General features: G+C 35.1%; 2 protein-coding genes across 2 annotated transcripts; one reads left to right on the plus strand and one right to left on the minus strand.

Annotated features, from left to right (window-relative positions):
- The first annotated feature begins 883 nt into the window (after positions 1 to 883).
- LOC126696792 (aluminum-activated malate transporter 10-like) lies at positions 884 to 3606 on the plus strand. The gene is made up of 6 exons (XM_050393514.1): positions 884 to 1557; positions 1684 to 1824; positions 1975 to 2247; positions 2355 to 2473; positions 2567 to 2710; positions 2800 to 3606. The coding sequence occupies exons 1-6, from the start codon at positions 1215 to 1217 to the stop codon at positions 3283 to 3285; spliced, it is 1506 nt and encodes a 501-aa protein (XP_050249471.1). The 5' UTR covers positions 884 to 1214; the 3' UTR covers positions 3286 to 3606.
- A 3261-nt stretch (positions 3607 to 6867) lies between these two features.
- On the minus strand, positions 6868 to 11025 carry LOC126696794 (protein LEAD-SENSITIVE 1-like). The gene is made up of 2 exons (XM_050393516.1): positions 10711 to 11025; positions 6868 to 7810 (listed from the first exon to the last, which is right to left on the minus strand). Exons 1-2 carry the CDS (start codon positions 10802 to 10804, stop codon positions 7116 to 7118), a joined length of 789 nt encoding a protein of 262 aa, XP_050249473.1. The 5' UTR covers positions 10805 to 11025; the 3' UTR covers positions 6868 to 7115.
- Between the last annotated feature and the right edge of the window lie 228 nt (positions 11026 to 11253).

Here is an 11253-nt window from a genome sequence, read left to right on the forward strand (position 1 = left end):
CAAGCCAATCACATGCTAAGAATCTATGGTGTTGGCACTGATTTTGGACAAGCTCCAATGTATTTTCTCCATTAGGAGAGTTCATGCAGCTTACATAGAGTTTATCCAAATCATTTAATTGTTATAAATTTGGACTTATTTTATTTATTTGATAATAAGAGTGATAGATAAAGACTGTCCTATTAGGAGTCTTTTTGTGAACAAAAATTTTGTTTGGTAAAACTAATGGTGTCTTTTGGTGAACAAACACACTCCTTGATGAAAGTAGTATAAATAAAGAATTAACGTTAAATTGAAGTGGTCCCTAGTCTAGAATTAAAAATAAATAAATAAATAAATAGTGTTCTCAGTGATAGACTAGAAGAATTCCTTCATAATTCCTCATTTGTAATAACTTCTTCTCTATAATTTTTCATTTTTTAGTAAGTTTTCTCAACAAATTACTTGAACAAAAATGGCATGAGTTATGTTAATTTCTTCCGCTGTTTTATATTTCTCACACTCAACTCTCGCAAGAGAATTCTAGCTAGCTTTCCCTATAATTAGCGATCTTAGTAATGAGCAAATTAACTTTACACACACACATATATAATGCAAGTATTATGGTATCTATAACTGTACCAAGTTTATGCTTTTTTAGCCACACACAAAAAAAAAGTTTATGCTTTTTTTCCCCTCTCTATTCTACAATTTGTTCCAACCCATGGACACTGCAATAGACATTAAATAAGAGGGTATCTGTGCAAAATAAATGATCCACTTGTCTGAAAGGACAAAAACACACCAACATAAGGTAGTGTTCTATCTTCTATATATTCTCCTCTAAAGCCATTGGTGCTGCAGTAATAGCAGATCAGATTATACAGTCACTAATGTATTAAACCCCCTTGCCAACTCAAAACATTTTATAAGTTACTCTACATTTGTACGAGGAATATAAATATATAGGGACATTTATTTTAAACAATTTACCTAATCACAGACTACGGTATATATATATGCTTGACTGGTGAGTACGTAGACCACAACAGCCTAGCTAGCCAAAAAAAAAAAAAAAAAAAAAAAAAAACACAGACCAAGAAAGCTTAGCTCTTCCATTGAATGACATTGGAGTCCCCCTAGTACTCTAGCAGAACATCACAGGGTTTAGAACCATAAATTTTTTTACCAACCTCCTAGTTTCCATCATTCTCTTTTTCCAAGTCTTGTCCAAAATGGCAAATGCAAAGCAAGTGTCAGGGAAACTGGAATGGAGGATCAATGTACCTGATGGGACATCGAACGTGTTAGTCCCAGAATCTGATCAGCTAGTGAACAAAGCATGGTTGTGGTTAAAAGGTCTGCTTTGTGGACCAATTTTGATAATTTGGAGGTTCTTATACAAGGCTTGGAATTTAGGAGTTGCTGAACCTAAAAAGGCCATCCATGGTGTCAAAGTAGGGTTGTCCCTTTTGATTGTATCATTTTTTTACTATATGAGGCCTTTGTATGATGGTGTTGGAGGGAATGCTATGTGGGCAGTTATGACTGTCGTCGTTGTTTTTGAATCGACAGTAGGTTAGTATTTTTTATATATATAAATATGGTTTAGTAATCAAAGTACTTTCAATATCTATGATTTTCTTAGTTGTCTTCTATAATCGCAAAGTCTAAGCCTTCTACATAAACAACATTATGGCGCAGGTGCTACACTCAGTAAATGCTTTAATAGAACAATAGGGACATTTCTTGCTGGATCTCTTGCTTTAGGAGTTCAGTGGATTGCAGACAAGTCAGGAGAAACTTTTCAGCCCATAATTATTGGAATTTCAGTTTTCCTTCTAGGTGCGTGTTTTCTTTGAAAATTTCTCTACTTATTAGTTATTATATACTACTTCCCAAAATACTAACATATCACTACTTGTCTTATTTGATAAGTTCTTTACTCGCTACTGACCAAAATACAAACACATATATCACTTGTCTTATTTTCAGCTTCAGCAGCAACTTTCTCTCGATTTATTCCATCTGTAAAAACCCGATTCGATTATGGTGCCATGATCTTCATCCTCACCTTCAGCTTAGTTACAGTTTCCGGCTACCGAGTGGACAGATTGTTTGAGATGGCGTACCAAAGATTGTCAACAATTGCCATTGGGACCTCTTTATGCATTTTTATAACCATGGTCTTCTGTCCCATTTGGGCTGGCAGTGGGCTTCACGATTTGATTGTTCGTAACCTGGAAAAACTTGCTGACTCCCTGGACGGTATGCATGAACAAAGATCATTGATTGAACACTCAATATATAATTAATTATCCTTATTCAAGCATAACCAAGTTATACATTAAACACTCTGTCAACTTGAAATTCAGGATGTGTCAGCAAATACTTCAAAGATGATAAAACTAAGCTTGGCAATGAGGAAGATCCTAGCAAGAGAATGCAAGGCTACAAATGTGTGCTTAATTCTAAGGCAACTGAAGAAGTCATGGTAGGCTGCTAACTATCCTAGTGGGTCAATTTGCTAGCAATAAGATAACTATTGAGTACTCAGTTTGATAAATTGTCTAATTCAATTGTACAGGCCAATCTTGCAAGATGGGAACCTGCACATGGCAGATTCAACTTTCGACATCCATGGAAACAATACCTCAAGATTGGCACATCAATGCGTAAGTGTGCTTATTGCATTGAGGCTCTCAACAGTTGCATAAACTCAGAAATTCAGGTACAACATTTTACTTTGGTTTTATGTATCATACTTTGTTTACTTAAATTTCTTGTAATATTAATTTCAATATTTTTGCTTGGCCACAGGCACCAGACTATCTAAAGAAACATCTCAGTGATGTATGCATGCTATTGAGCACCAATTCTTCAGAGGTCCTGAAAGAATTGGTCATTACAATGAAAACTCTCACCAAATCATCCAAGATAGATTTATTAATTGGAGAGATGAACTTAACTGTACAAAAAGTTCAAGATTCCTTGAACTCTCTTCCCAATTCTTTCATTGGACCCACAGTGTCAACGCTACAAGCTCCCAATGATGCCAACAAAGAAACTATATCAAAAACTGCCATACCACCTCTCATGGAGGTTTTTCCACTGGCCAGTTTAGTATATTTGCTGATTGAGATTGTTGCAAGAACTGAAGGAATTGCCGATGCAGTCGACCAGTTAGCAGGCCTGGCAGAATTCGAGCTTGCAATGGAGGAAAATTCCAAACAAAAGAAACCCAATGGCAATTGCACCTCAGATATCCAAGATCATGAAACCATGAAGACCCTCCCAAAGGTCTGAGTCACCAGGTTTTACCGGAATACTAAATATAACTAAGCATATAATGTTTTTTTTTTTTCCTTTTTTTCCTGTTAAGAGTCCCGTAATTCAGTAGTATTACCCGTTAAATCTTCCTCTCTTTTTTTTAATTGCAAAGGAAAAGGATATCTTTGTTTTTCCCCCACTTATTGTAAGAAAAAGAAAAGATTTTTTTTTTTTTTTTTTGGGTAAAAGCCAGACAATCTGACTCTGCGGTGTAAAGTAAGATTGTATACGTTTGGCCTTGGAACATCACTAGAGGCTAGAACTTTATTTATACAGAACTCTACACCTTTATCATTCTATCATGCATAAAGTTTGAAAAATAGACATACTACTCAAGTAGTGGGCTGCTTTTTTATGGAGCTATAATGTCCACTGCTTGCTTTTGGTGATTGCACTACACTGGGTAGTGCACCAAGTTCGTTCATTTTTATGCTGGGACCAACTTAGTCGTTTATGCGTTCCACATCATGCAACTTTTTCTGTTGTGTAAGGTACAGTAATCACCACAAATTTCCCATTTCCCTAAATAGATTAATATTACAAATCCCTGCCACTTTTTGTTGTTGTTGGAGTACATGTTGCACAAGTACATTGGCAGGTGAACCTAGATTTTCAGTACGGATTGTCAACAACAAAGTCAAAGAAGTCTACAAGCAGAGATAAGATTGCAAGCGCATGGGAATTTTTTTGACTGATTCGGTTATGTACACTTGCCGACAGTTGATATTGGATATTGTACTGCCGTGTAAGTTGTATCGATGATCATTCGCAAGTTGAATCATTCTACTAGATTAATGGACCAGTCTTTTCAAAATCAACGTAAGAATTAAGACCAGCTTTGATAATGTTGGGTTATACCAGCAGTGGTGTTTGGTTTCCGCATCACTCATGACTTAATGCCCACAACTTAAATTTCATTACTCAAACTCAATTCTCCTCACTTATATTTTATATACCGATCTCTACTTTTTCATTCACTCTAGAAAATCTTTGTTTGTTTTTATATCTTAGATGCATATCTCATGTCTTAAACTCAAATATGGTGGCTGGTGAGACCCACTTAAAGAAGAGAAGTTGCCTGAGGAGAAAAAAAAATAAAAATAAAGAGCTAGCTCCCAACGGTCACACACTGGTTTGATTTGTCGATACACTAAAGCGGGCTTCACAATGACTGAGTTATCTATAATAGTGTCATTGAAACACTTAACTCAAAATTTGGAAGCATCCAAATTTTGTTTTCAATTTCCGTAATTCAACTCAAAATTAATTTTGAGTTTTGAGTTATGGAAACTCGACTCAAAAATATATCCAAATAACTTGGTTTTTGGTGGAGTATTTTTTGAGTTTTGGGTGATTAAAACTGAGTCATATAACACTTTATGATCTTCTAAGTATTTGATGTGATTGAAAATTTGAAAAATGTAGTAATTTCAAATTATAATAAGTGTAAATTATTAATCTTTACTAAAAAAAGAGCATAGAGTGGAAAGAAAAAAAATATATCAAATTTCACACCTTCATCTACTTTTTTTAATATTTTTTAATCAAAATTATCAAACGCATAAAATAAAGATAAAGAAAAGATAAAAACCAACACATATGCCCTCACGTTTTCAAACACAAGTGGAAAGGAGCAGATTTTGTAGTGTATCAGCAAATGCCACCAACAAATACCAAAACCATGTTGCTTTGAACTGGAAAAGAAATTTAAAAAAGAAAAAACGAATTCAGCAAATGCCACCAACAAATACTAAAACCATTTTGCTTTGAACTGAAAAAAAAAAAAAAAAAAAAAACGATTTCAGCAAGTGCCACCAAGGCACCAACGACCCAAAATTCAGCGAGCCGTACCAAAAGTAGTATAAAAACCAACACATATGCCCTCACGTTTTCAAACACAAGTGGAAAGGAGCAGATTTTGTAGTGTATCAGCAAATGCCACCAACAAATACCAAAACCATGTTGCTTTGAACTGGAAAAGAAATTTAAAAAAGAAAAAACGAATTCAGCAAATGCCACCAACAAATACTAAAACCATTTTGCTTTGAACTGAAAAAAAAAAAAAAAAAAAAAAAAAAAAAAAAAAAAAACGATTTCAGCAAGTGCCACCAAGGCACCAACGACCCAAAATTCAGCGAGCCGTACCAAAAGTAGTATAAAAACCAACACATATGCCCTCACGTTTTCAAACACAAGTGGAAAGGAGCAGATTTTGTAGTGTATCAGCAAATGCCACCAACAAATACCAAAACCATGTTGCTTTGAACTGGAAAAGAAATTTAAAAAAGAAAAAACGAATTCAGCAAATGCCACCAACAAATACTAAAACCATTTTGCTTTGAACTGAAAAAAAAAAAAAAAAAAAAAAAAAAAAAAAAAAAAAAAAAAAAAAAACGATTTCAGCAAGTGCCACCAAGGCACCAACGACCCAAAATTCAGCGAGCCGTACCAAAAGTAGTATTTTAATTTATCTTTGATATACTTCCGTATTTTTTCTGTCTTCATGCTCATTTTAAATTGCATATATCATGAGGCATGTAATGGATTTCTGATAAGATTACCTTTGAAGATCTTTTGTAAAAGGTTAAAGGTGTATCTCCCTAGGAAGATGAAAAGCAATGGATTAAAGAAGTAACAGATTTAGAATAATAATCATCTGGATTGCATGAGTAAAGTGATTAATGATTATCACCGGCTAGATTATATTTCCGCCTGCATCATGACACCCAATGCAAGCTCGACGAAACAAAGACGCTACTCTTTGTACATCCATGGTTTGTCCAAATGAAACTGCACCAAATGGGAAACTAAGAAAAACCAGGGAAAATGTGGACACAAAACTATATAAACCAATCTGACAAATATGAAAATTTTCTGAAGACGGCAAGAAATAAAAAATAGGAAAGAAACGTAAAGAAAAACAAAGAAAGTAAGGATAAAAGATAAGAGATTGTAAACTATTGAGAAAGTGGGTTTAGTAGGAGGTTTTAAGTTGAGGTTTTATTTTACGAATTTACCCTACTAATTAAAAAGTTGTAAGTGATCAGGTTAGGAATATTTTGAGATAACCAAGACTTAGAGTTCATGATTTAGACAGCTTGGATTAGAGTCCTAACTTAGTGTGCGTTTGGTTCCACTTTAAGGAGCCAAAACGCGCTTTTTGAAACTAGAATTTCAAAATGAGCTTTAGTAACATAATAAAAAAGTGCTTTGGAAGAAAGTGACATTTTAAAATATAAAGGACTTGCACGATTACATGTGAACAGTCAACCCCAACTCTAAAGTCCACGACTTACAGTTTGAAAGCCTCTTAAATAGTAGTATAAATAACATAGTTAAGCTCAAATTCATAAGTAAGGTGTCAATGGTTCCAGAGTGAGTATTTTCTATAGGAAAACATTTTACCTCCGTTTGCCCCTCATACTTTTTAAGAGAAAGGAACTATGATTATGATATTGGACACCTTCCATGCTTGGAAATCAAGAAGTAGTTCCTTTATGCAATTATGTCCATGACAGATATTACATGTGCAAAATTAAAATTAAAAGAGTTCGTAACTACCTATAGAAGACCACCCATCGCCAATACTTTTATTTAATCCGCAATGAGAGTATAGTTCTTATATCATTCCATTTCCATGCACAGCACAAGACCAAACAGCATTCAATAACTAACAAATTTAGAGGGAAAGGGGGTGAACAGAGGTGGGCTAGCATTCAATACCCACATCAGAAGTTCACTTATGAATGTCAACAAATGCTTATCAACACTAACTATATATAATTTATAAATCAGCTTCACATACATCACATGGCAATCAGTTGCTTAGAAGCCTCATTGTCGGCTACTTCCTTGTCAGGTCCTGGCCAACCTAGGTTCACAGCCAAGTCCTCCACTGCCACCTTGATCACGTCAGTTCGAACGCCCATATCAGTTGCATACCTGCTCATACAGTACATCCCAGCTGTTACTGTAGCCACACCAACAGGATTTGGCATCAGCAAATTCAGAGGAGAAGAAAGAATAGCGGCTAATGGGGCACCAATGACAGATGAAGCTTGACCACTTCCTCCAACCCCCTGTTTGTCTGCTATCAGAAGACCAGTTTTGCAATACAATGTAAAGTCCTCACAGTTGTTTTGAAACACGTCATAATTTCCAAATCCATTTTGAAGAAGATACATTGCTCGGTGGATAACTACTTCTGGTGGGTCAGATGTTGCTGTGGTGCACGTGCCACCCCGCACTCTAGAAAGGAAAACTGATGGGGTAACCCCGTATTCGAAACAGTACAGAGATCCTTTTCCAAGGAAACAATCCAGGCAAGAGAGAACTACACCACTATTGGGTTGCGTGAATCCACAGTCAGGAAAGGTAGAACAGGATGATGGGAGACTGAATCTTGAATCATATAAGTCAGAATTAGAAGATGTCCCAGTGCCTGAATTCAGATTTCTCTCAGGTCTAAAGTGGACCACCTTGCTTCCCCCAACAAAGATACCTGCATGGCATGAAGTTGATACAGCACATGATCAGGCTTGATCTACCATAAAAGGAGTGAAGTGAAAATCCATTGACATTCTTGTCAGCTGTTTGTAAGCTTCTTGAGGTGCAATTGTATTCATTAAAGAAAAAAACATGACCACTTTAAAGAATTGCTGTTACTATGTTGTTATGCAATAATGAGACATGAAGGAGAAGCACAGAACATATGTGGTTAGGTTTGATGCTAAATTAGGGGAAATATACATTGAGACTAACATAAAGAAAATTTGAAGGATGATATATATCAAACACAATTTACGCTTGTAAATCTACTAGAATGCTGTAGACAGGTAACCAAGATATTAAAGCCTTTAGCCATGCAAAGCTGATCAATATTTCAACCAACATATAGCCCAATGGTTCAACTCTAAATGCATACCATTGGGTCCAGTACAAGTCATAAAAGGCAGATGCATTTAAATGTGACTACCAAATAATGAAGCACAAACCATAAAGGGGTGGCTTGTCTGATCTGAACTAGTATTTCACTATTAATTATGTGGAGGTAATCTAAACTAGCAATACACTATGCATTATGCATTATGAGGCGAACAGAATTAAAAGATTCAAGTAGAAGGCATCAATAGTTGGTAAAAGAATCCAAGAGTTAATGAAGATAAAGATAAAGATGATTTATGATTACCTCAATGTCCAGATAAACCACCCTATTAACTTCTTTAAGTTCTATAAACCAAGCATTCTAAAAGGGATATGATATGACATGGTTTCTTTCACAGAAATATCTTACATCATTCTGACATATCTCTGCACCACAATTTTTGTAAATGAATGGCATGTAGCAGAAATCACCTTCATGTGTTCAGATGAAATTCTCTGATATCTACTTTACCAGGAAAGCCCACTCTTTTAATCCAAATGCATACAAATTTCATCAGGATCAAGTTGTTAATTTTATAGACAAAAACTAAAGGAGAGGGAAACATAACAACCCTATGACTACATTTTTGGGACAGAATGTCCAAGTTAGACTGCTGTTTTCAGCTCCTTAGCATTTTGAGAAAACATGCTAAGAGCTTTGTAACTTAGTGGCATTATGAGCTAACCTTTATGAGGACAACTCAAGTTCAAATGCCCCCTTACCCATTGTTGTAAACTTGTAATTATCGAATTATCAACAAAAATAATAATAATAAAATCAAAGAAATAAACAAAAATAAAATTAGAACTCAACTTTTTATGAAGTTATTTTGACAAAGACATGATGTCAGGAAATGGGATACTTCAAACTCCATGTGTGGCTATGAAATTATATAACAGTTAAGTTTCAAAATAACATTTGAATGGTTGGTAGAGATTTCTGTTAAGGTCCACTGGCCCATCATTTTACAAATTTTCCTAATCTTGCCTTTCCAACATGACAAATTTCCTTAGACGTGTTCATAAGTCTCACAGCCCTTGACATCTAGAAATTTTGTTTCCTTAGACGTGTTCATTAAGTCTCAGCATTTTACAAGAAAACTTCATAAAGAATGCCTTGACCAACAACCCACCGGAGGGGAGAGAAGAGGCATATCAATATTTCTCATTAACTATCCACTGTACATATGATGCACTGTTACTCAGAGAGCACAAACAGAACTCTAACATAAATGGAATCCACAAATATAAACAGTAAGGCATGCTTTTGCATTGTAAAACACCCTTGTTAAACCTATCCACTCCAGCGATTGCTCTCCAATGCACTCTATCCCTTTGAAACCACTACAAGCCTCCATCTGAATATATTCATGGTAGATGTAAGCTACTGTTGTTGGGCCTGCAAATCTAAATCCCCTGCATGACCAACTTCTTGTTTTGATAGAAGTAGAACTTAAAGTAGTGCTATCTTGGTAATATATCTTGCATAAATTCAGATTAGATAACTAGAAATCTGAACACAGTGGATAATCTAATCTTATTAAACTCCTTTTTTAAACACCCGCACCCCCCCCCCCCCCCCCCAAAAAAAAAAAGAAAAAGAAAAGAGACCTTAGCTGAAATAAGCACATTAGCCGTATGAGGCTAAGTTGATTACAGAGTTGTTTCCTCAAGTCCCAAAAAATTTCTTTAAAATTTTAATATTAATTTCTTTACTTTTCCCTCATTCTCACAAAGGAGCATTACCAATACATAGAAGAGAAAGTACCTATGAATTAACCTGGTACTCCTACACAGAATATGGCATGACACGTCAATGCAAAAGTCAATTGAAGAATTCCACCCTACGATATAATGTTGCAGCATCAAAAGAATCTGAAAAATTGTTATGCTAAACGAACTATTGGCCTTCCTTGAAAAGTCAATAGAAGCAATAATCAAGCAGTCCAGAAAAGCAAAAGCATATACTTGCAAGCAAAGTAAATACACATCCACATCCAAAATCGAAAAAACACACAAAAACTATGGTCAAAGTTTTGGAAATCATGATAATCGGCAGAAATACATTAACACACAGAGTATCACCAAATTTGATGGGACCCATCAAACATTTCGGTGAAAGATAATCCTGAACAACACTGAACAAACAATTACTACTATTTAAAAAAAAAAAAATTGAAAAATAAAGAACGTTTTTTGACAGTTAAAACAAGCAAAAGGCAATTGAAAAAACAAAACAAAATTGCACGATGAACCCACATTTCACAATTGTGGGAGGAAAAATAAAAAAGAAAGAAAACCCAGAAAGTAAAATTAAGAGAAACAAAACAGTGAGAACCCAAAAAGAAATTTAAACAGAAAAAATAAATAAACAAACCCAGAATGTAGAATTAGAAAAGGAACCCACATCTCAAAATTTAGCAAGCATTTTGGCAATTTACATTAGTACTTAAAAAAGAGAGATAGAGAGAAAGAGACCATGGTGTGAGTAGGTGAAGACAGCTCTGTAGGTGTAGATGTGGTCTCCAGGCTTGATCTCATTCCTCTCCACTCTGTTGCTAAGCAGACCCATCTCTCTATCTCACTCTCTCTGCCTCTGCTCTCCTCACTAATCTATCTCTAAACACTAAAAATGATACTAATAAATCCACCGTATACCTTGAACACATACATTTGCTAAAATAAATGGCACAGCAAATGTACTAAAAAATAAATAATAATTGTATGGGGGTGCGGCAAGAAATGATTGGGTAACCAAAGAATCAGCTCAACAACCTTTACCAATGCCATACATATACATATGTAACATTTCGTCATATGTATCATATAATATTTAGTATTGGTACCTTTTTCTTTTTTCTTTTTTCTTTTTTCTTTTTTCTTTTTGTGTTTTTGGAGTTTTTAACGACGGTTCTGCGTGGTTTCTTTCTTTCTTTACCGTTTCCTCTCCTATTGACTTTTGGAGTTGGGTCATTCAAACTTTTGCATTTACAGTACTATTTAAGGTCTTTAATCCTACAC

Source organism: Quercus robur, chromosome 8, assembly GCF_932294415.1.
Source record: "Quercus robur chromosome 8, dhQueRobu3.1, whole genome shotgun sequence".
Classification (NCBI taxonomy): domain Eukaryota; kingdom Viridiplantae; phylum Streptophyta; class Magnoliopsida; order Fagales; family Fagaceae; genus Quercus; species Quercus robur.